Below are 26,450 nucleotides of genomic sequence, written 5' to 3'. Positions count from 1 at the left end.
TGATGGCTGTAACCTGTGCAACACAGAAACCAGGGCAGAGATTTGTGATGTGACGGACAGAAAGTCATCGTGCCACACATTTTATATTTGATAGCTGCCAGTGTTGTGGTTAAGGAGACTTGGATTTGTAAATCAGCACTCAGAAGTACTGTATCCACCAAATATTTTGTGAGGTTTTTATCTTCGCGAATTTTGCGAGTCAGCTGCTATTCGCGAAATTAAAAACACGCGAAAATATTGACTCTAATGCCGATATGACGTACGTGTACTTCTCCGTTCAGTACAGGACTTCACGATCACGAAATTGTCGAGAAGTCCTGATTCACAAAAATTTAGACTCTCGAAATATATGGCGTATACATTATATTATCAGGGCAGCTGAAGTTTGTCCCTTTTTTAACTGTAAAATTTGAAAAAATTTGATTGTATATCAGTTTAACGAAGTATGTCGCCGTCTTAACTCGTTGAGGACGAGTCCCGAGTATACTCGGGCAGGTGTATATGGGAAATGCGTGTTATAGCAAAATCAGCCCGTCCTCAACGGGTTAATGATGGTTGTGAATAGTGCTTAGATGGCGGGGGGGGGGGGGGGGGGGGCATTTGCTGTAGCTCTGTAAACTGTCTAAGGAAGCAAGGCAGGGATGGTGGTGCATAGACAGAGAAAAGCTACCTTCACATGTGTGTGGAACGTCCTAGTTACTGCAAAGCATGCCTCATCGACTGAATGACTTGCAAATCTTGGTGAAAGCGGCGTACTTATTGGTAGTAGGGCTTTCTCATTAGATCTCTGGAACCGAGCTGAACAGAAGGACTTCATGTGAAAAGAATAAGAAAGAAAGGGAGGGAGGGGGGAAAAAAGCTGTTGATATGACCTTGAATTATAAGGCGAGCAGAAGTTTGTCTTAGAGCCTGTCGCTCATTACTGTGGATCCCTTAATTAACAAGCGACAGCCGCGTAAACATCACCGCTGCCGAGAGTGGCGGCATCTGTGTTTTGTGTCTCTCCGTGCCTGGACAAGCGAAGCGCGCTGGCAAGTGGCTGATGATCTGGACAAGACTTCCGACGGAATTACGTGTGGAATGGTTGCCTCAGCCCGTCAGAGGGAATTGCACCTTGTTATAAGGGACGTGACAGTATTTGAGTGATGATGCTAAATTCAAGGCAGGATTAGTATGCGCATGCAAGACAATTTGATTGGTGTAACACTGTTAGAGTATAGGAGATTTTGCGGATTACCGAAAGAATACTGTTCAAAAAGTTGTCATGATTGTGACTGATTATGATGACTTCAAAGCAAGGCGGGGGGGGGGGGGGGGGGGGGGGGGGGGGGGGGCCTTAAAAGAAATTATTCAAGCTAAAATAGGACTTGACATTAGTGATGGCTCGGTGGCCCAGGACCACTTTGATATTGGACCCCCAAATTTCCCCAGAGTATGGGCAAGTCCAAGATAACACGCGCGTTACGTATGGGACATTCAGAGACTTTTATGACCTGAAAAATAGTGTTAATGGCCTTTGATCATATTGAACTTTATCATGGTGATGGATATTTAGGAGAAGTATAATCATGTAAAAAATTGAGAAAAATGACCTTGACAATTATATTCTAGAAGAGAAAATATGTGCCGTTACGTATGGGACCAGAAAAATTTTGTTTTTTTGAACATTTTTTTCAACCTCAAAACTCTCTGAAAGTATTTCATTCTACAACTTGTAACTCACTGTGATGAAAGTCACAACACTCAAGATTATCACAGGTAAGTTTCATGTCATTAGGCAAAAAGCTCTAATTACAGGTTCTAATTAAAGACAGACATGACGTGTTACGTATGGGACAGTTACGTATGGGACACTTTGTCCCCCATTCATTTAGTGTGTGGAGAACCATGTTTATGGGTATTTTGCATAATTATTGAAGTAAAATAAGTTGAAACTACTCAAATACTGATCCAGATTGTCAAGGAAACAATATTCCCCAAATATTCACCATCATAGTCATATTCAATCATATTTTCATATTTTTATGACCAATCTGAGTATGCATGCCCTTTGTCCCCCATTCGTTTAGTGTGTGGAGAACCATGTTTATGGGTATTTTGCAAAATAATTCTGCAAAATACCCATAAACAAATTTTTGCATAATTATTGAGGTGGAATCAGTTGAAATTACTCAAATACTGATCCAGATTGTCAAGGGAACAATATCCCCCAAATATCTACCATCATAATCATATTCAATCATATTCTATATTTTTCATGACTAACCTGAGTATGTATGCCCTATTTTTTATCAGGATAGTTACTACTAAAAAATTGAATAGTTTAAAGTGTTTACTTCCATTGAAGAAGGGCAGTTTGCCATTTAGTTTCAATAAAAAACAACTTGACACAAGAAATATTAATTTCAATAGATAAGCAATACCTGCTGCGTGGAATTCCAGTAATCGAGTAGATGTATGATGTCTGTCTAGCAGTCAGGTCATTGATTTGATTCACACCTCAGTATGTATGTACCCATTAATTTTGTTGTGGCTGCTATTGAAAACTGAATAAGGACAATTTGTGTATCACTTGCAATTCAAAAAAAATCATTTTACTTTATTTTTTTTTTTTGATATCACAACCGTTTCAATTTGGATCTCCATCAAATTAACTTTGAATTCCTATAGTCTTACAATTGTATGCTCTTTAGTAATTCATATTATTGGTTTCCAGTCATCTCATAAATTGTTGAAAACTGAATCCCCATTTCTACAAAAACTATACCATCCCTTTAATGCAGATTTTCATTGTGTATTTTGCCATCTTCCCCTCCCCCTTTCTGAAAATTGTTCAGTCAAGTTCATGTATTGTTTCAAGTGTCTATAACTCAAAAAGTAGCTACAAAGTTGGGATGCTTTCTTCAGGATGATTGACCATTTGTGTACAGAGAGACCTTCCCAGCTAGCTACATGCATTCACATGCAATATATATGAGGATGTCCCATACGTAACCCATTTGTCCCATACGTAACATTATTTCAATGCCTTATAAAAAAAATTTCTTTTACTGTTTTTTCTTTTTTCTATGGTATTTAATTTCTCTAAACAATAAATTAGAACTTTCCAAAAGGGCATTCAAACAACCTTAGCAATTTCAGAAAAAACCTAAAAAAATGACCTCATTTTGTTACGTATGGGACATCTCATGATAGGACACGAGCTAATTTGCATAATCATTTGCATAATCCCTAAATTTTCATACCAAGTTAAACTATTTGATGAACTTCTTATGTCCACATATTAATCAAATATCATTTGCTTTCCTTTGGATAAATATGAATTTTTATAAATGTCCCATACGTAACGCTGTGTTTTACATTTATGCAAATGAAGCCCTTGAAATTTGCATAAATTTACGTAATATAATTTTTTCCTCCATGGAAATCAAAACTTCAACTCATAAGCTTCAAAATGATACCAAATATGTCAATATTGAGCAAAGATGAAATTTTGCCTTCTGAGGGGACCTAATCTTGGACTTGCCCGTATGTATTTTGGTGGCCCGAAGGGGCAACTGATATTCTAAATGGGTTTTATGTTTTCTTTATTTTAGGACAATACATTTCTTTTTTGAGCCACCAAAAGTTGTATTGACCCATATGGGCTGCCAAAGGAAAGAGTGAGTGCTAAGCCCTGTAAAAGAAAGTCAAATGGTTTGAAAGTCAAAGGAGTGATGTTATAGTACTTCTCCAGACTGACGTTACTGTGTAAAAATCATGTGATTCTGACATTCCCTACGCCACAGTCCTGGTTTGTAATGTAAATTATATGTAAGAGCAACATACGATTGAACTTAAACCTATGGAAGGGTTGGACTTGCCCCATGTGTAAATATGGTGATATGGCTGACTGTACAAGTCTTTCAGGAGAGTTGGAAGGAGGGGGTGTGTGTGGGAAAAGTTGTTAGGGAATCCAAACCTTGTGATGTGTCATCCGGAGAATATGTCTGTAATAGTTCTTTCCAGTGCAGTGCAGAATGACAACAATTTTGCTCAAATTATTTTTCATTTGTTGCTTCTTTTTTTTGTTCTTGCTAAAGACAGTGAATGGAAGATTTTCTCAGGGAAACTGTCTTCTTTCTTGACTGGACTTTGCGTGCATTTTAGATCTGGAGAAATATGATTTGGGACTTCTCTCAACTCTGTTCAAATGTACTAGGCAAAGGCAATCTGTCATCATGCAAGTGCCATGAAGTCACAGCCAAATGCAAAACCAGTGCAATTGTGCAGAGTATTCATCGCTGGGGATCAAACATTGCTTTTCCAAGGTATGCCCATAAATGGGTCGGTGTTTTAATAGTGATATGCCTCTGCGACACACTGGATGGATGTACTAACTATCAGCTCACCTAGGACAATTGGCTTCCTCAGGTGAGCGCGCTTCCTTCCTTGACACATTGTACCTTGATAAAGCCAGATGTTTGGCGCTTCCCCTGCCAGCACCTGGAACAAAGGACAGACAGGGCATCAACAACAACAAGTCGGGATCCTGAGGACAGCTGGGCGAATTTACAAAGTAAACTCTCCAAAGGGAATAAAGGATATTGTACATCAGCTAGAGATTTCCGACATCATTACCGCACTACCTGTGCGTGCTGTTTGTCAAAACATCAGGAGCATTTCCATCAGAGCAGCCAATGAAAAAGAGAGGGAGAGGTAGAGAGGTATCGATATTGCACTGTTTTCGTGAAGGCCGGTGACTTTGTGAACCAGGATATATCAAGGCAAATTTTAGTGCTGGTACGGGTTAAATTTGTCGGCGGCAGTGATCGCACTTCGTACCTGAATAAACATATAAAAGTTAATTGCGTGGACTCAAAGAGGAAAAGGTAGTCTTTCATGCATTCTTGAAACCGACTGGCTTGTCACTACGCAGTGTCTGAAATCAATATTAGAGGATGAAATTTTACACCTAGGGAAGAAAATAAGATCAGTCACTCCTGAAATTTAAGTGTCATAATGCTTTGTCCCTTACCAAAAACACATAAAGAGGAATAGGTACAGATTTAGATTTTAGGGGGATTTTTTTTTTCCTGCAACAATAATAACCTGAGATTTGAACTAAAAGTCTACTAGCATGCCCTTACCTTTACAGTCTTTGAGCAATAGTCGTAGGTGGTGTGATATTTCTTTTTCAAAGCTGGTTATCTTTTGTGCGTCAAGGTAACTATTACCTCTATCAAGGAAGTTATGGTTTTTGCCGGCATTTGTTTATTTGTTTGTTTATCTGCCAGCAATATTACTAAAAAAAAATATTTCAAATGGATATTGGTGAAATTTTTAGGATATAGGTCCGTTGTGGTAAAAGGGAAAGGTGATTAGTACAAATGTATATGGGATTGATATGGATCGTGATTCAGATCCAGGATATGAATATATTTTATTAAAGGATGCGTGCACCAGTTCTGTACCATAAGTGACCCTACTGCTTTGGAACAAATTTGGGTTGGTTTTCTCCAGGTGCTTCCAGTTGGAAAAGCGTCTTCAGTTTTTCAAGTAGGAACCTCTGCCTTACTTTCAGTGTCTGAGATTGGGAGGAAATTGCTAATTTAGTAAGTGTGTCACATTTTTGTCCTTACCAACCCTTACCAGTGTCATGAGAAATTTAGCTCATTTGTGTTTAGCTACTTAACTTCTGTGTGGTGTGTGGATATGCTTTCATTCATTTTCACCTTCAGTTTTTAATAGTGCATTGCTACACTGTATGATGACTCTAAGAAATATTACCCACCACTGGTGCCACCCTCATACAAGTTTGGTAAAAGTTTCTCCAGCGGTCGTTGCATGAGCTTTAAGAGCAGGTAGTGAGAGGACTCGGGGAACAGGCTCAATGTTTCAGTCATGCTCCTGTCCGCTCGCTGTGAATCAAAGATTTTTGTCAAAGAGTGGAGCAGGAAGAAGAATTAAGTGAAGAAACAGCCCGCCTCCCCTTTCATCATCACCTCTAGTTTCTACCCTTCAAAATCTGTTGACCAACTGACAGGAACATTTTCTTCAGTGAAGATTTAACAACAAATGTCCCATCCTCCTAACAATGTTTATATCCCTCACCCCCCCCCCCCCCCCAAAAAAAAAAAAAAAAAGAGAGAGAGAGAGAAAAGGAAAGAAAATGCTTGTTCATCTTGTCTGGCCATAATGAGGCATTGTGGAAAGAGATATGACGTTACCACACCACAAACTGCTTCGGTGTATGTCTGCAGTTAAGTGCTGAGCAAACCCAAGAACTCTTCCCTTATCAGTTTGAAAATGACTTCATTCTTTGACCCTTGGTTTAATGGCAAACTCTCAAATTCAGCTTTCAAATCTTCAAGCATTTCAAGCAACATCTCAGTTTCAGATCACGTTACCTACGTGCAGATCGGCATTGTTTTGGCACTTCTTTGCAAAAATAATTTCACTTGTGATATCCAATTTGTTGACATTCATTAAAGTTTATAGTGTTATTTTGTTCATATTAAGGTGTTAAAGGGACTGTACAGTACTGGTTGAGGTAGGGATTCATATTTTGAACATTCCTAAGTGAGATAATGAAAAGCCTCCTATGAAATATGAAAGAGCATGTAATTTTAGGAAGGATTCACCGTTTATTTGATGAAAATTGATTTTCAAATGGCTGAGATATCCAAGAAAGTGCTAATAATAAAAGGCGACGTGCCCCAACTTTATTAGGATATCTTTGTTTCACCTTGTTTTTGGATATCTCAGCCATTTCAAAACCGATTTTCATCGAACAAACTTTTGATACCCCTTAGAACTGCATGCTCTTTGACATCTTATAGAGTGGTTTCTGAATATCTCGCAAAATGTTAAAAGCTAAATCGACACCTTGACCAGAACTGTACACACCCTTTAACATTATGAAAGTAATATTTAATGGGCATGAATCAATGACTTAATTGCTCTGTAAGTTTTGCTTGCATACCTTCTTCGAAGAGGGTTACTGTAGAAGTACATGTATAATCACAGAGTATTGAATGTTTTGTGGGGTTCTATTTTGGCACAGCCAAATCATCATGTATCAAAATGTTGAAATGGCTTTTTTTTTCTTCAAGATAGCGTGTAGAACACATTTTACAAGCCATACTCACAAAGGCTAGTCACATGGTGCGGGGAAGTGTCACTATTACCAGAATTAGCCTTCAGTAACAACTTCAGTGCCTGCTCTATAACCTTTTTTATTGTTATTTGTAGTGAGGAGTCGGTCAGACGGCGCTGGAGATTTTGGGCAGTCCGCCACCGAATTGCATCTCACTCGCTTTGCCTATCAGGCGTCAGAGAACTTTACGACCCCGTGTGTGCAGAGCAAAATGATGGTGCACGAATTTGAGGTTTAGACCATATGTTTGCTATGCAGAGGGAAGAAAAAAGTAGATATATAATATATATATATATATATATATATATATATATATAGCCTTTCCAAGGTCTCTGGGCAATTAATTCCCAAGCTGTTGTCCAATAGAGCAGTATGTGTGCTCTCATGGTCAGAGCGTTATTATAGGAGGTGTTGATGCTGTCCTCCCTGGCTATGAGTCATGACGGGTAAATCTTTGTTTGAGTTGTCGCTGCGAAGAGCTCCAGAGGCGCCGCCCGTTCACTCCTCCACAAACAGGTGGAGGGATTTCGTTTAACCCTCTCGTCCAATCAGAACGGCCGTTTGTTTCGCATGAGAGCACTGCCCGGCATATACCCGTAACAAGTGTGTGGCTTCATAATGGCATCTCACAAGTTGATTTTGGTGTGCTCTGGCTCTTAATAATATCAGAATGGACGTGCATATTGCTAAAACTTACGTCAGGGTTATTGGTACTGTCAAGTCCAACGACAGTAATTGTTATCTGTAGGGAAGGTTGACAGTAGAGGAATAACTTCAGGCCTTTTAGATCCTGCAAAAGTTGACATGCAATCATACCGAAAGATAATGCAAGGTTTTTATGTTTTCATCTGCCAAATATTAAATGAGATAAAAGCAGCATCATCTTGAAAAGGGGAGGCAGTCGATTCACATCATGGAGACAAAAATTGTCCATTGATGTAAGGCTACAATTGACAGTTTTATTGGTCATTGTAAGATGATGTCATAACTGATTGTCTTAAATCGATTCGCCCTGTACTTGCCCCTGATTGGCTGTATGCAGTCATGTGATGTGAATCCATTTTGGCATGTCCTGTTGAAATAAAAAGCATTGTCAAAAGTGAAGACAGAGAGATTGGAACAGTTTTGCATCTGTCACAAAAGGACAAGATCAAATGCAACATCATTTGGTATATTCCCATGCTGCTGGTATTAGAGTTTACGTGAAATCTTTTGACAAAAGCACCATTTTTCTGACAAATTAGGACATGTATAGGTCCTATTGCTTGAGACAGTACAGGGTACAGGAAATGCTGTTGCAACTGCATTCAATGGGCCACTACTGGCAACAAAGAATTTTGTTTTCCTCATTAAGACTGCTCCATCCTCCATCAGTCAGTAGTAGCATTGTTATGATCATTAGTGACACCAGACTATGTCACATCAAGGGGGAGAATAGAAAAGAAGTCCATGCACAGGTCTTGGCACTGTTTGATTCTTTTGGCATGTCTGGTATTGAAACTGATCTATGATGGTGCTACTATGGTGGATTTTATTATGTATTACTGGAGCTTGCTGGTTTGGCACCTCCGACGCTTTAGCAAGTTTAATACCTTCATCTTCATACATCCAGTAGGATTTTGTATGAACTATTCAAATCTATGCCTATCCAACTCATGATGAGAAGAGGCCACTCAACTTGCTGAATTTAATAGCACAACTGTGATATGAGTGAGCAAAGGCCATTACTAACGTGAATCTGCTTTCCACTGAACACTCTAACTTTACTTTTCCCAACTGTCATTTCGTTTCACTCTCTCAAGGCGTGGAAGTTGTCTGTTGAATTGCAAAATAAATCGGCACTCTTAGCCTCACCTGACATCCTAGCCTCTGGAATAGATTCTATCCAAAACCCATCAGTTTCTTGCCATGTCTTTGAGGGAAGAATTGCCCATGCACGGGCAAGCCTTCGCAACACATAATGCTATGTTCAAAATGGGACAGGATTAGGGAATATTTTTTGTTATTGTTGTCCATACACAGTGCATGCAAGTTATTGATGCATTTTACTAACCCAATCCGCCAATATTGATTTTTGTATTTTGCCGATCTGCTGAGTTTCCATTGGTCTCCCAAATTACTCTACATTCAGATCCATCTTTATTGATCTATGATAAGACATAAAGATTTGTTTGTACTGACATTTTACAAAAAGAAATCACATCACAGTATGGTAATACTCATTTCCATGGCAACCACAAAAGGCATGTGTAACATATGAATCAACTAGATAATTATCTGGCGCCTGGTGTGCCTTGGCTATGTCACATTATTCGCACTATGCTTGCATTAGGTCTATAGCACAACTTGACGAGTGAGATGACAGTTTCATGTGATTTGCAAGGAGCTGACATGATTCCAAAATTTGTCGAGTGGTTGTACTGTACATTCCTTGAAACAAGTTTCATTTGGATGACAAAATTGTTTCAAAGAGCAATTATTATGGAATTTGAGCATTTGCCCATATCCTGTACAGACTACCCAAATCTTTTTTATTTCACAAAGGTTTGCATAAATCCATGGGTTTTATGGACGCTTACAGTATAGCCTTTGCATCAAGTACTTGTATGCATCATACACGAGCGGCCCTTTTACCGTACCCGACCTGTCAAAGCTGCATATCGCACCAGGAAAGGGTTACAAAGTTGACGGGTGCGGCACGTGGTCGTAATGCCGCCGGCCCTAGATCGGCCGTGCAGGTGTGAATAATTGCCTGAATCACAGGTGAGGTATTTAGAGGGATTAACCCTGGACAGATCTTTTAGGTCGGTACCACTGCTAACAAGTGAATGTGGTGACTCCTTCTATACACACCTGACCACAGCAAGATGAAAGGTAGACAATTTGAACATGAATTCTCACCCCACCTGAAAGTTGAACATTGTTCTTCCTTACATTAGCCGTATGTGATTCAGCCGCACATTAAAAGAGTAAGAGCCACATGACAGATACTGTGTACATACACAATGTGTCCCTCACTGTCTCTGTCACTCAATGGTACATAAATCATGTATCACTGAAAACCAAGTGCTGGAATGTTGCTGAAGTCATGGAAGGTGCATCGTTTTAGTAATGTATGGGTTGGAAGTGACCATGCAGAGCAACAGGAAGGACTAAAGAATGTTGTATTGATTGTGGGTAGTTATACAATCGGGGCATTCACTTGCAAAAGAAACTTATAATAGTACCATGAACATTCATCTCCACATTAGTCGACACAAGTTTTGGTGATTCAATGTATTCAGTTTGTGTCAAGACAGAAGTTCAATGAGTGATTCTGTCTGCGGGGGAAGAAGGGAAAGTGAAATGTGTTCCACACGTGGGCATTTCTCTTATCTGTTTTGACTTTCACCAGGAAATTATACTGGCACTATTGCCTGATGTGGAAGATCCTTATCGTGCCTGTTTACATCACAGTTGATGAAAACAAAATCTCCCGACACAGTTTCCACTCTGTTTTTGGGTTTGGGCATTTTTTCGTCTTTTTTTTTTTCAAACTCGATATAGAATATCCCACCCTATCCATGCTTTGACACATTTCTCGAAAACATTAAGCCCTCTGCAAGATAGTTTTTTCCTGAGTTTGCATGCATTATGTATGTGTGCCTGTCTGCTGAACAGACTGCAACTGTACCGGCCGCGTCGCATGTTACCGTGTTGACAGTAAAAGGGGGGGGGGAGGGGTGGAGTGGATGGGCTGAACCGAGAGGGCATAGACGCAAATCGACCTTCTGGATTGCACACTGTGTGCATGCTAGAGCCCCCGAATACCTTTAAGGTTGTCTGCCTGAGACGACAACGGTAGATGGGGAAGGTGTTGGTGAGGGACAGGTGATTACCGTCTTGTTTTGTCTAACAGCCGACTCCCCAAGAGGAAGCCGAGCAGACTGAGGTGTTCCGTTACAAGAAGGTCTAGAACTTCCTGGCCCATGGAGGGAAGAAGGAAAGAGGGAAAGAGAGAGATCAGCACGCTTTATATCATTCTGCTTCTCTCTGCTCTAATAGAATGTATGTGGGCGACACCCCGTGTATTCTCGCCCTCAGACCCTTGCCGTTTTAAGGGTCAAAGTTGACACCACGTAGGGCAACAGCCATACCTTGCTTCCATATTTTTCCCCTCCTTCTTCTTCCTTGTTTTCCTCTTTATTGTGTTCTTTGTCATTCCCTTCTTCTTTTTCTTCTTCTACTTCTTCTTTTCCCTTTCTTCAGTGGTATCCAGCGGTGGTATCGCTCGTTTGCAAACGTTTTTTGAGAGGGTGATGGATGTCTCGAGAAAGATGTTGCTGTCATCTCCAAATAGCATCTCATCCTGTAAATAATGCATAGTCATGTTCCAGGTGATGCATTGGCATTGGATGCCAGACACTTCCACCTTTGGACATGCGGCAGACAGCTGCTCATTGCTTGTTTGTGTGTTTGGTTAGCATAATGGCACAGGGGCGTGCATCCAAAGTCTTTCAGAGGTTAGACCTGGGGGGGGGGGGCATTTCATGAAACGTTTTGTCAGATATTTCATCTGACAAAATGTTAAAAGTTACTGAAATCCTTGCATCTGATTGGCTAAGAGCAAATTTGTCCCTTCATGAAATTCCCCCCCCCCCCCCCCCGTGTAAGTTTCCAGTCCTCGTCACAAGTTTCTTGCTTGTACGCACGTACGAGATAGGTTTGATGAGCAGTGTGTGTGATCCCACTCATTCTTGACCACAGTGTGTGTGATGTACCCTTTGATGGCTACACGTAGTATACAATATTAAGCAAAACGACAACATTCTTAAGTTCTGTCATTGAAATATGTCTCCCCTCTGTATGTGAAGGAAATTCTAGTGTTAATAATAATGGTGAGGCAGAAATACTCTTCTGCTGGAGACTGTTATAAAGTCATTTTAGTGGCAAGTTCATCTGAAAGTCATAACTGCAAGGGACTGCCTGGAAGAAGACATGAAGTATTCTGTATGTGTTAGAAACAAGGCAGAAGAAGCAGATGTTATCATTGGCGTAGCATTGAATTTCTCTTGTTGGGGGTAGGTCAGAGGTGGAATTGCTGCATTCGGATAGATACAGATTGTTTACTTCATGTTGACATTTACAGCGCTGTAATAAATGATATACTGTATTAAAGGGAGTCTGCAGTAACATGGTGCCTTGGGCCTTTTCTTCTTTGTCAACCGTGAAAATGGACCAGTCGTAGCAAATTACTGACTTTGGAATTGACCACTTTATGATTGTTTCTACATTGTCCAGTAGGACTGGCATTGGTTATGTTGAGCCAATATTGATTTTAAGTTGTCTAAGGGATTAACTCTGAGAGGACGAGTCCCGAGTTCTATGGGAAATGCGTGTTGTAGCAAAGAATCTGTCCTTAACGGGTTAAAGGTTTTTGTTGTTTTTTTACGGGGGAGATGCATATTACCACTCTCGGATGAAGCTGGAAACAATATGCTATTCCTGAAACATGAGTGGGTACTGATTTTTTCTTATGTGTGTTTGAGAGGTATTGTTGCGTTTTTATTAAGTAATTGACTGTAAATTTGTAATCAAGTGTACGGCTTGCCCCAGGAAGGTGACAGGCATATTCACAAATTACACTCTTTTACAGCTGACATTTAATGCCAACCCATAGGTGTTCTGTTTTTATTGAGGTAGATGTAAAAACGACTAGATGTTATGGCATGTCATAAGTCTTGTAAATCAAGATGATATGGTAGCACCTGGGAAGAATGAATTTTATCTACATTCTGAATGATTCATGTTTGCTATGGCGTAAGCTGTATATTTTCTGCCATGAGACACAAATCGTAAGACAGCAATGTAAAGCAGCTGAAATACAGCCTTAAAGGGGAATCCTGGACCAGTTAAAAGTTGATAGTCTAATAAGAAAGAGTAAAATTTTATAACCACAATGGTGAAAATGTGATCAGAACTGGATGAAAATTAAAGAAGCTATGATGTCGTGAAGTTTTACTAATTTGCAGAAAACACTTCTCTTAAGCAGTCAATATGAATGTGCAAATGAGTGATTTGATGATATCAATACCTCACAACTTATAACAACTTTCAACTGGTTCGGAATGATTTTTCCCTTTTAAGGCAAGCCGTGTCTGACTAGAAGTGTGCTCAGCTGCTCTGTGGAGTCTTTGCACTTTTCTTGAGCAAGCAATTCTTCCTCCATATTCCTTTACATTTCTTTCCTAAAACCTTACACACAACTGCTCATGGCAATGAAAGGGAGCTATTTTTTGTTTTCTCCTTTTTTTTTTTCATGTATGATGTCATTTTCTTGTACTCATGTATTGTTTTTAAATGATAACTGATTTTTCTTTTTTTATTTGTATAATTTTTGTAAAAGTCCTGTCAGAGATGGGCATGCCTGCTGTTTGTACTGAAACACATTTGTGCAGTGGGCTCTGCGCACATGAACTCTAGCAAAGTATGAATCTCATGCAGATTGAAGTAGTTGTTCAAAGTGTCCATTTGTGAGGTGATTAAAAGACACATCCCCCCCCCCCTCGCAAACAGTAGGATAAAAATGTATCTCCAGTAAATTTGTGGACAAACATTGTACATGTGGCGACACTGTGTACACACCTTGTATGCTCACCTCCCCATAAAAAAATAAAAAATAGAATAAAAAAAGATTGAGTGGGGGTGGTTGGTATGAGGACAATGCGTTTTCAAAGTAATCACAGATGAAGAGACAGACAACCTGGTTGAAATCATTCTTGGAAAAGGATAGTAAATTCAGAGTTTCATGAGTGATGATGTAGCTCTCATTGGTCTGAGCTTCATGACAACGATATCTTCAATAAAGTAGATTTTTACTCAGTTTTTTTTTTTTTTACTCAAAATTTATATGAAATGTTCACACAGTAAAAATATGAGTTCCTGCATGACTGCAGAAAAATTTAATCTCTGACATTGTTCTTAATTTTTGAGTGAACAAAATGTCAAACTGTTGGAATAGAACTTAATCATGCCTGTTGTTGCAAGTGCTTCTAATATCACCTTTCAGTATTGTAACAGTTTCTCATTTCACTATTTTGTGTTTCTTTTTCTCCTCCAGTACCTACTTGAAATTGATGATTTATGAATGCACAGATACCAAGGATTTCATAAGGGGTAATTTTTTTTTTTTTTTTGGGGGGGGGGGGTGAGGGACTGCGGTTAGCAAACCCCCCACTTACCAAACTCACACCACACTGAGAAAATAATCCTTCACCTCTCTGGATCCCACAAAATTTCGTTGAATTCACATCTACTTTGTTTCCTAGTATTGGGGGTGGGGGGAGGGTTGGGGTTGGAAGGGGTAATCCTGCTTAAGAAGACATTTTTGAATGTATGATGTAGTTGCTTTTTTAACAGCATTTGAACATTAGACAATAGGAGATCATATTTTATTTTCATATGTATACTTTATTATATTCAGTGATTAAACCATATGGGAGTAATCTCACATAAGCACTCTGGAAGATGAGGCCCTGTCACGATTTGTACGTCACAGTAAGCTAAATCACAGTGCAGCTGTATTTACTGTCAATTCATGTATGTCTGTATGACATTCACAACAGTACTTTCATTTTCATCGAGAAAGATACCAATTGTGGCATTCAAAGTGTGGAATGTTGGAGAAGGAGTTTGTTTGGACAAAGTATCAGAACACTGGAAAAGACCAACTACTCCTCGGATTTGATATGAAAGTTTGCTTTGCATGGTCTAGGCTTGCAGAGTTTCTTAAAGGGGAAATCCAGTTCAAATATAAGTTAGTCTGATAAGAAAGAGTAAAATATTATGAGTTCAACGGTGTAATTTTGTTCGAAATCGGATGAAAAATAAGGAAGTTATGACATTTTGAAGTTTTGCTATGGGGGGGGGGGAGAACAATTCTTGAACAGTCAATATGAATATGCAAATGGCAAAGTGAGCATGTCATTCCCTCACAACTTGCCATATAGTTTCAACATAATATTGTGAAATTTCCAGTTTTTCATTCAAACGCAATTATGCCCGAGGCTCAAATCCTGGTATATCTAACTGATCACTATTCTGAAGTTATTCAACCAGGGTAACATCATGTTTCAGACTTCAATGACAAAAACATTGAGTTTTCGGCATTTTTATGTACACGATCAATGTAAAAATTGTGAGGGTATGACATGGTTAGCTCACTTATTTGCATATTCATATCCACTGTACAAGAACTGTTTTGCAGAGATTAGCAAAACTTCAAAATGTCATAACTTCCTTATTTTTCATCCGATTTCAGTCAAATCTTTACCACTGAACTCATAAGATTTTACTCTTTTTTATCAGTCTAACTTATATTTGGACTGGATTTCCCCCTTTTTAAGATTGGCTGTACTTTGTATCATCAAAGGAAATACAAGTACATTGTAGCACAAGTTTTAAAGGTTTATCAGGGTAATGAACAATTAGCATTGCCTGCATTCCAAATTTTGTCATAAACAAGCCTTTGGAAAGACAAAACGATCTGATGGTGTAATATTAGCAGCGACACTCCCGCCCAATATATATTGATTCGCTTGAAACACATTGTTGTATGTAGTTTATTGCCAGGGACCCTTTTGTTGTCGGGGTGCATTCTGTGCTTTCCATTTCGTATTGACACGTCCGGGGAGAGGGAGAGAGGGAGGCTGACGTAAATCCACCAACCCCCTGCCTTTGCCAATAAGAAGACATTCCAAGATGTAAAGGCAACCGTAGAGATGGGGTGGTCTGAGATGACTGCTGTGAGTACACTGTGCACACTTTCTCTCTATCCATCCCTCCCCCCCCCCCATCCCTCTTTCTCTTACTTCACATACTATGACACTAAAAATCAGTGAGGGCATAGCTTGTATCTTCTGCCCATGTATCACGTAACCATTAGATACACACTCAAACGGAATGTCTTTTGTGTAGCAAGTTGCACGAAATATCCCAAAAGTGAAATGAGATTGTTCGAGCTTTGTAACCAAATATTTGGCTCTCTGCAAGTCAACAGGTCTTCCCATCATTTTGGATTTCTATTTCTCGATATACGATATGTCAGAATGCCATTGAGCATATGACTCATCCTAATGGATGATGAGCACAAAATACCAGAGATATACATTCTTACTGTGACTTCATCTTGTTCCCAAATGGCAAAGTTGATTATCTTGGAGGAAAGAATCTAGGAATTCTCAGGGGCGTTAAAGACAGGGAATGGGAAATGTACCTTCTTCTGCGTTCTGTGAAAGTGGGATTTTTCAGGAGGGTGAGACATGATGTGAATGCAGAGTAATGAGAAATGTACCTCCTCCTGCATTCTTTAAGTGGGATTTTTTATAGGAGAGTGAGACACAATGTGAACGCAGCCCTCCAGGTTGCCCGGTGTTGCATAGCGGCTGAATTCCGTGGCGACTGTCACGGAACATTGATAGCTTGATGGGGGATATGGAATACTTGTTCTCTACTGCTGTATCTGCAAGGGGGAGGGGGTGGGGGAGGGAACTAGTTGATGATCACGAGGCTTTGTTCTGTGCCTGTCATCACGGTTGGCATTGAAACCAGCTCTGATGCTCAACAAAGATAGGAGTGGAGGTTAATGTCGGAAAGCAGATCTTCCAGTTTCATGGTGGATGTGATTTCACCAAGATTCATGCCATGCCCACACCTATCATGTCGGGCCAACACTCGATGCTTTCTGTAGTGAAACTGCATTCCGTGTTCAAGGAGGCTACAGTAATTTGAATAAAGTGAAACATACAGAATAAGGAAAGTTTGAAGTTTGGAAAGTTGGAGAAAAAGATACAATGTAAGAATGTGATTTTTTTTTCGGAAACAACATGATATTAGTCACAAACTTGAGTTAGATGAGGTAACTATATCTTCACTTCCTAAATCTTTCATTGAATTACAATGCAGAAATCACCACACATTTCACTTTCTTTACTGGTTTGTAAACTTTCAATCAAATCATTCAAGAGTTGTGGTATTACGGCAAGAATTACTTCTGTATGGAGCACCTGTGAATTTGCTAGATTACTGAAAGCATCCTTTTTGATATATCTTTACAAAAAGAAATCATAAAAAGAATAGATACAGTATCTTGCAGCTTCATCTGCTATGCATATTGTGAATGTTATGAATATCAAAATATTGTTAAACCCTGTGAAACTGAATTATTTGAAGATTTTTTCATTTTTACTTGGATGTTGAAATGGCACTGATTTCTTCGTAGAGTTTTTTTTTTTTTTTCAGAGTCCCCAAGTCTTCCTGCTCCCTGAAAGCTTCAATATCTCTTCATGTCTAGATACGAGAAGAGAAAAATCTCCCATATTCAGGAATTATTTTGCTAGTTGAGATGCATGTATTACATATGTGTCTCGTAATTGATCATTAAAATCTCCCTGATGTTGGTGGGGAAATGTTAGCAGCCTTGTTAATGTCTCTTTTTACCTAGAGATGCAAACTTGGGTGTAGAATTTCACTTGTTCGAATGAATGAATTCTTATTTCGAGTTGTTTTTACCGCAAGTGATTGACAAATTGCCCTTCTTCCACGTAATTAAGCACTTGTTATTCAGTGTTTTAATCATAGCTATGATAAAATTCAAGAAATTCACGTTTAGGAAATGAATGCACACATTGTGTGCCATGTCATTCTTGGCTGCTTGATTTAATTCTTGCAATGAGGATGGGGTGGGGGAGTCACATGGAAAATGCCTGCGTAACACAAGGCTGATGTTCAAGATTGAATTCTCCTTCACGGAATCGTGAGCAGCCCACCCCCCCCCCCACCCTACCCCCTGACAACTGACAGCACAGCATGCTGCAGCGCGCATCATGTGTTTGCCGCTGCAACATTTGCTGCCCGCGAGTTAGGAAGGCAGAGCATGGGGCGGTTTCATTATAAAAGCGCAGAGTTGACGGCACAATGAGCGGCGGGATGACTCCAGACTGACTCACCCCCAATGATCGGTTGGCCATATCGACGAGAAAAAGAGTCCATTCACACATGAATTCTGGATTGGATTGAGTCATTACTTATCACGTAACTCCTCGCTCCGTGACGGGGACGCTCTCACGCCGTTCGTGAGTTGTCGCCCGGCGAGGGAATCTGCTGAAATTCAGGCACGTACCAACACTGTAAGACCAATGAGGCAGTCGCTGGGTGCCAAGTCTCATGAACACCTCTGGGGGGTCCCTGCCAAATTACATTCCACACCATCTATTGTGTGCAAAAGGTATCATCTGTCCCTGTGATTTAAAGAACACTTTTCGACTATGGCGCTGTTGCCCGTAATTGAAAAGTAAATGAGCTCTCTATCATTTTTCCACCCATTTTGTTTGCTGTTGTTTTTGTGTTCCCCTTTTGCACTGTTCTTTAGCTGCCATTTTATAGGAAATGTGTCAAAGGATATTTTTAGCCCAAATGACTGTTTACGTTATTTTAGCTGTATTGAATGCAGCTTGGCTATTGTACTTTTAATTTTTGGAAAACTTGTTATGAAAGCCTGTGCTAGCTGAGATTATTATTTTATTCCATTATCATTACCTTTATACTTCTATTTTTTCATTGTGGATAATGGTTCTCTTCTATATAGTGTTATTCATTATTTTCATTTTTCATTTTGAAATTTGCATTTTACAATTCCCCATTTGTATGTGTGTGTATGAGTGGTTGTGGATGTGTGTGTGTAAGTGTATGTAAGTGTTACCATGCAAGTCACTTTTTGGTTGCAGTCAGGCAGTTGCCTTTCAAGATATCTGAACTTTTTCTCCATGGTGATATCACATTCAGTATGGCCTGTGAAGTGCAGTGGTGGGCTCAATGTGCACTTCCGTTATTCATCCTAACAGGTGTAGTTATTGGAATAGCTATAACCTTGGTGATGGCATTGAGCCCTGCTTGCGCTGCACCCCCATGACAAATATGAACAGAGCATCTTGGCAGGCAGCAGGAGTGTCAATATTGGATATAGTCAAACTTTCAGCTGCTTGTAGCTCAGCTATGTTTTGATTTTGTGGACATCCCTGTTATATCTTTCTTCACTTAAGATGTTGTTTTTTTTTAATGGGGGGGGGGGCTGGGGAGGATGATGATCACCTCATCTAATGAAATTCAGTGTTTTGATGTAAAAGGGAGTAAAATATGTCTCTCACCCATTTGCAAGATGATTCTTAAATTTCCTATGGCATGATATCTGTTTTTAATGTAAAAGCACCAACCCCCCCCCCCCAAATAGATCTATTATTTTATGCATAATAATGACATCCTGAATATGTCTTACCCCATTGATATGGAAGCACAGTGAGAATGCTGTTTTTCTAATAAATTGTATCAACGAATCCCATTTACAACCACCTCACCAGAAAACGAAGCGAAATCTCTTTCTGGAGACTTTCCTGATGTAGTCATTTATTTACCTTGATGTTGCTTTCCATCAAATAGGAATGAATAAAAATATTTGCTCACCAAAAGATACTTCGTGAAGGGAGGCTATACTGAGCTATGTATACCAGTAAAAAGCTTGCCGAAAAAAATCCTGACACTCTTTTAACGTGTTGATGTAAGACCGTGGCTAGTATGGTGAACTCTTGAGACTACGCGTACAGACTTGATCATTGCATTGTCAAGTATATTACCTGGAGTTGTTTTCAATGATTCTTCTTAGTACAGAAAATTGATATCTCTAGACATGAAAATGACATTGCTGAGGTGCAATAAAATCTTTCTTTGTAACTCATGAGCCTATTCTTGGTAGTGAAGAGGCAACTTCCGGCAATGTTATCGCTCACTTCCTCTTCCTCTTGTAATCACATCTTCTCATTTCCAAGAGCCGGTCCAGGACCTGGAATCTCAGGTGGTGTGTTTCTTTCAAAAATTTGCCGGAATCTTACCTGTCCCCTTGCTTTTTTGATGCATGGAGTATAATCGAACCTCTCTCTTCTTCTTCGCTTCGCAGCTGCTGTGGAGCGCGGCGATGTCGCCCCTGTCACGTATCAGGAACCGCAGTCCTGGTGCTCCATCGCATACTACGAGCTGAACAACCGTGTGGGGGAGCCCTTCCATGCCACCACTACCAGTGTCATTGTGGACGGCTTCACGGACCCATCCAACAACCATGACCGCTTCTGCCTCGGTCTTCTGTCCAACGTCAACCGTAATTCCACCATTGAGAACACCAGAAGACACATTGGCAAAGGTGGGTGTCCCCGAGAGCTCTCGCAGAGTTGAGGTCTGCAAGTGCTGATCTCTTTGCTAGTCTTGTTAACGTCATTTTTGTTTTTTATTGTAAAGGAAAAGAATCAGAATATTCAGTTTTGATATTAACTTATATTTGAATGATGCATTTTGTGAATCATTTTTTTCACAAGTTGGTATTTCAGATCTAAAGGTTTTGTATACTTTTTCACTGAGATTGTGGATGTTCTGTTGAAGCTTTAAAAAAAAATAGATTTGATGTCATTTCTCCGTTTCTTTGTAATGATTCGGAGATGAATTGTTTTGGATTACAACTGTATGTCATATCATTAGGTGATAAGAGCACCAGGGGTGGTATTCTGAAATCCTTCCGAGGAAGAAATTTCTTCCTAAGTCAGGATTTTTCCAAAGTTTCTTCCTAAGTCTGTCCCTTAGTTTTTTCCTAAACTTAAGGAAGAAACTTAGGAAGGGGGCGGGAGTATGCCAATTTCTGACTTAGGAAGAAGTTGGTATTCTAGAATGCACTTAGGAAAGAAATTTAGGAAGATATTTAGGAAAGCTCCACCCCTGTCCTAAGTACGTTGTTAAGAATAGCAAGCTGCAGACATCGTGATAGGTGCGCTTGTCATTCACTGCGCGCACATGTACTTTGATGCGCGAAATGAGCGTGAGAAAAGGGACATGCTGCGCACACATGTATTTGACCCTATGTCGTAGTAATATGTGATTGTCATTGGTTGGTTCCTTATGATACGGCATTCCGTATTGGCTTAAGAAAGGACGTGGGCGGGGATAAGGATGGCCTAATTTGCATTAAGGAGTGCTTAGGAAGACATTTCAGAATACCAATTCTGTCTTTCCTAGGCACTTCCTAAGTTTCTTACTTAGGAAGAAACTTAGGAAAATTTTCAGAATACCACCCCAAGCCAATAAGTTTCCTGACCTGTCTCCTGTATCACAATCTACACAGTAGCTCTCAGCAGCCCATTGACATTCTGCCTGTAGCTAAATCCAGCTTGTCAACCAAATTCTGGTCAGTGGTGTAACTGTCTCTGCTCTTTATGTTCTAGGTGTGCATCTGTACTACGTAGGCGGTGAGGTGTATGCCGAGTGTCTCAGCGACAGCAGCATCTTCGTACAGAGTCGCAACTGCAACCACAGGCACGGCTTTCACCCGACCACAGTGTGCAAGATCCCGCCCGGCTGCTCGCTCAAAATCTTCAACAACCAGGAGTTCGCTGCCCTGCTCTCCCAGTACGTCAACCACGGCTTCGAGATGGTCTATGAGCTGACGAAGATGTGCACCATCCGCATGAGCTTCGTGAAGGGCTGGGGGGCGGAGTACCACCGCCAGGACGTGACCTCCACCCCGTGCTGGATCGAGATCCACCTGAACGGACCCTTGCAGTGGCTGGACAAGGTCCTGACCCAGATGGGCTCACCCCACAACCCCATCTCCTCGGTTTCGTGATTTACGGACACTCTGTTTTTTGCCCTAGTTGTCATATGTTGTTCCTTGAGGAAAAGGTTTGAGAAGAAAAGAAAAGAGTGAGAATCCTTCTCATTATGAGTGTATATCAGTTTGAAAAACAAAAGAAGAAAAAGATTTGAGATCATCTTGGAGGCAGCCTGCCTATCTTGTCCTCTCTTTCTGGTCTCCAGGTTGTTCCTTCTCCAGCCAAGATACCATTGCATATCATTCATTTATGTCAATTGAACTGTGAAACAGGGGTAAGAATAGAAAGCCACTGTATGCACAGCACTTGCCCAGCAGAGAAAATTATCGACCAGACATTTGACATTTGACACTTTATCCAACCCCACCCCACTTCCCAAAACCGAAAGGTTAGGGCTTTCATGGGAGCATTAAAATAGAAGCAGGTGTACTATACGAGCAGAGCACAAACCACACTGCCATGAACCTTTTGGGTTTGTGCTCATCGTGCTAGTTCGCCGTCTTTATCCGTTCATGATCAGCCACTCGAAGAGGGCACATTTACGGGAATGACATTAACTCTCTCACTGCTGTGGCTAAGCAATGTCCACACAATGTCATTGACACTGTCAACCGGTTGTCTTGAAAGGATTATGGAGGCAGTTAGTAAAAGACAACATCCAAAGTGATCGGAATCATACACACAGGACAAACCCCCAACTCCAATACGATGTGTGTTTCGGTATTGCAAAAGTCAAAGTCTGTCCCCCTGTCTTCAAAGTGGCAAGCGACCTCAAAGTCATGTTGCCGATGAAAAAGTGAATCATGCAAAAATGTGCAACTCAGAAAGTATTTCGGCAAATGGCAGTGTCTGATTCTTCCGGCCACCAACTCGGAGTCTCTGTGGATTTGACAGATGTTTGAGAAAATCTTGGTTTGCCTAATGAGTCTCTTCATAAACCAGGGTGTGAGCTCACACAGCTGTGGGCGCAGGCACAGGAAAGTGTCATCTGACATAAGGATTCAAAGTTTTGAAAGCCCAACAGTAGGATAGAAACTGCTAAGTCTAATGATTGTTCATACTAAATGCCTTGGGTATCACATGTTGCAAGTCGAATGGAGCTTGTTATGAGCAGCCTCTTAAGGAACTTCCTACACGCGGGGTAGCGCTATTCATCGGCATGAAGTATCGGGGTAGTGGGGGTGGCATTGAATGACAATCGACAATCATCCCAGATGAAAAGAACGATGGCCTCCAATGATCAGGTTTTCGGGGGAAAAAAGGATAAGGAAATGAACACTCTTTCATGAAGTCTTGGAAGTATAAAACAAATAGCGCCCTGTCGAGGCAAATGCACCTCAGCATTTGCTCTAGTTCCTTGCTTCTTGCTTGCAGGACGATGGAACATGAATTCTTGAGTTCAACTCATTTAATCTCTGTAAGTTGCCATGATCCAAACAAGATGGGCAACCTAGTGAAGGATACATGTTTTGAGAGAGCAGGAGCCGTTGCTGTTTCCTCTGAAAGGGAAGAAGAGTGTTTTCCTCAGTGTACATAACTTGAATTTTTATGTCAATCATGATTACATAATCTGTATGATAATTTAAGTTTGATTTATTTTGTATTTTCCGTCATCCAATACTTTGCTATATTCTTCCAGATATCGTTCTCTCTCTCTCTCACTCACTTTTCTTCTGCTTTTCTCTCGTTCTCTCTTTCCTCTGTCTCTGTTACTTCTCAAATTATTTTGTATGTATTCAAGATTGTTTGGACTGCTTTTAAATTATACATACCATCATGATTTCTTACTCATGTTTTCCAGCTGTAAGGTGATAATTATGCTATGTGATGAAATTTAACAACTGTGTCATTGTAAATATGTAAAACATAATCAACTTTTCTGGGCTTTATACCAAATATCTGTTCTGCAAACTTTTTATTCTGTGCGCATTTTGTCGTTATTTTTCTCTCTCTTTTTTTTTTATTTGTCGTTTTCAGTTTACTAAATATGCAGTCCCCACCCGCAGATGAGGGATGACTGTATTCATTTAACTGCGGCCATTTTGAAATAGGCTCTAATTGATATTGTACTTTGAATAGAAGCTGCAGCAAAGCGTTGAAGTGCAACCACACCTAGCTTGCTGTATTTATCATTCAATTATGCCAAATCTCTGTCGATTTGTGTTATTTTTTTATTTTCATTTCTTTCTCAGTTGAAAGCGGTTATCGTTTCAGAAATTCTGTGCAAAATGTCAGCACCTCTTGTCAGCAGCCCTGTTGGGGGATTCCATTCACACTTTTCAGTTTTTTGTACGATGACGGCCCACTAGTAGTAGGTTTTGTGTGTTTTTTATAACTTATGAAATTGGCAGTCAATCTCATCAGTAATTTTGTGAGTTTTGTGGGAAGAAAAAAAAATTAGGAAAGGAAAAAAAAAATCATGTTTCATGATTGAGGTGTACTTGTTTGATGTCAGAGTGTATGTGTTTCCTTCTGCGATTTTCCTGGTTTTCTACCCCCCCCCCCCTTCCCCCAAGTAATGTGGTGTTGTAGCTAAGTAGCCATAATGTACAGTGTACCATGTGACTGGGTCTACTCCGTGTCAGTCCGGAAAGTGTGTTTTTTTGTAACTGTCTGCACACCCTTTGTGAGTGCAATTGTGATGCAGACTTTTTGGGGCGGGAAGCAACATTTCCAATCGCATTTTGGATGATGTTGTGATTATTTCACGCTGCTTGAATGTTTTTTTAAATTCTGTACTTGATGCAGCTTCTGTTATGCAGAGGGAAATTTTCGACATACCAGTTTCCTATTGAAGGGTTTAACTTTTTATACTAAACTGCCGGTAGTTAAAGAACAATCTTCACAAATGAAGTGTTTCATGAATTTTCAAGCTTTAAGCTGAGTGAAACTCTTATTCATTGGTCCTTTTATTAAAGAGACTAGCTTCATTTTGGTAGTAATATTTTTTTTTTTTTTTTTTGTAGAGGGTTGTTGATTCTGTGTCTTACATTGTGCTCTTATTCTACCCAAAAATCTTGTTGACCCTCCAGTATCAGTATTGTGAAAACGGTGGTTGAAAAAAAAAACTGAAATATTCTTTTCTCTATGATAAAAGTAGTAAGGTATGTCTTCAAGCTGTTCTAACAGGTTCAAAGTAACTTTCCCTTTTTTTTTCTTTTTTTTTTTAGATAGTTATAGCATCTGACATCAAGATAGGATGACATTATTTCAAGATAGAAAATGTGGTCATCTGAGCCAAAGCTGAACCTGATTGTTATAAATACATGTCTGATGTTAGCATGTTTGAATATTCACCTGGCAAGGCTAGTGTCGGGATGTATTTTGCTTCCATTTGCCATGAATGATTGACAACCTCCCCCCTCCTCCTCTCTCTCCTCCCCTCCCCTGACATTGCTCTTTCTGATATACATACAAAAGTTTAGTGTCCTACTCTAAGCAGTTGTTTGCCTTCCCGTCCAACATCCGAGCAAACGTTTGTCAGTGCAACCCTTTCCAAATTGAGATCATCATCAAAATGTTGCCTTGTGCAAAGGGGAGAGTTTCATCCTGCCATAGTCATTCAGCCAGCATATGTGTTCTCTGTGAAGCTTGCATAAGTTTGACATTCTAGTATGCCCTCCTTTTTTATTTGTCAAAAGGGGTGCTTTTTTCTTTTACAGTAAGTCACCAGTTAGTGGTTAACCAGTAACACCGGTCTTGAACCGCATGTATTTACTTCTACCATCGAGATGAAATCAATATATCATACGAGGATTTGTCTGTTCAGTTGTCGTGAACAAAAGTGGAAGATGCAAGGCCATTTAGGTCGGGTCTGTGCTCACAAATTACTCAACTGACTCAGAAAGATTAACCTGCACAAAATCAGACTTACAGGTACAGGGTTATCTCTCGCTCAAATTTTTAACATGAAGCGGGGCTGCCCAAACATCTTATTTCTTCTGATTTCAACTGCGACAAGAAAAACCCTGTTTACAACATGCTCACTTTCAAAGAGGAACTGCTTTTAACAGGGTGAATTTGGTGGTCCTGATTGCCCACTACTGTATGTGGCTATTCTTTTTTAGTACGTTTACATCGAGGTACTGGTTATAACAAGGTAAAATTGGCAGTCCCGGCAGTCTCGTTATAATGGTATTTCCTTGTACTTATTTTGTGTGTTTTATCCTGTGAATTTTTTTTTTAAAGGCACATTCCGAAACTAGCTTAATACAGCCTTTTCCTTGCCTCGTGGCAGACAAGTTCAGCATTAACTGTGGCCATTGCATGATATGAACAATTTTGAATATGACATCATTGTTTTATGAATACAAGAGTAACTTCAGAGTAAGATCTTGAGATTGTTTGGGGGGGGGGGTGATGAGCAAATTTGTCATGAGTGTCTGAACCTTGCGTATGAGCTTTATTTGTAACAATTCAGAAAAAAAGTCTTGCGGTGAGGCTAGGCCATGTAACAAAAGAGACCTTGTCATTTTTCCACCCACTCCACAGGTTTGATCTTGACATAGCATGAATTTCTTTTTTGTGGCGAGCATGCAACATGTATAGCATGCCAATAATAGTGTTGTGTTTTGTGGAAACATTGATCAAGAAATGCCTAGCAACAACACGCATCCAAGCACTATAGAGGA

The 26,450-nt window shown here is 40.0% G+C and overlaps 1 protein-coding gene across 1 annotated transcript in view; it reads left to right on the top strand.

The window, feature by feature from the left end:
* The window catches only part of LOC139736527 (mothers against decapentaplegic homolog 9-like), a 47,036-nt gene extending 23,980 nt beyond the window's left edge, over positions 1-23,056 (top strand). Inside the window, exons 5-6 of the mRNA XM_071647276.1 lie at positions 20,124-20,363; positions 21,433-23,056. Coding sequence (XP_071503377.1) covers positions 20,124-20,363; positions 21,433-21,833 — 641 coding nt within the window. The 3' untranslated portion in view covers positions 21,834-23,056. The remainder of the gene's footprint in view (positions 1-20,123; positions 20,364-21,432) is intronic.
* Positions 23,057-26,450: the final 3,394 nt, after the last annotated feature.

Source organism: Diadema antillarum, unplaced genomic scaffold, assembly GCF_040938485.1.
Source record: "Diadema antillarum isolate AM-2024a unplaced genomic scaffold, OU_Dant_1.0 seq00000651_RagTag, whole genome shotgun sequence".
Taxonomy (NCBI): domain Eukaryota; kingdom Metazoa; phylum Echinodermata; class Echinoidea; order Diadematoida; family Diadematidae; genus Diadema; species Diadema antillarum.
This window is presented reverse-complemented; position numbering and strand designations above follow the sequence as displayed.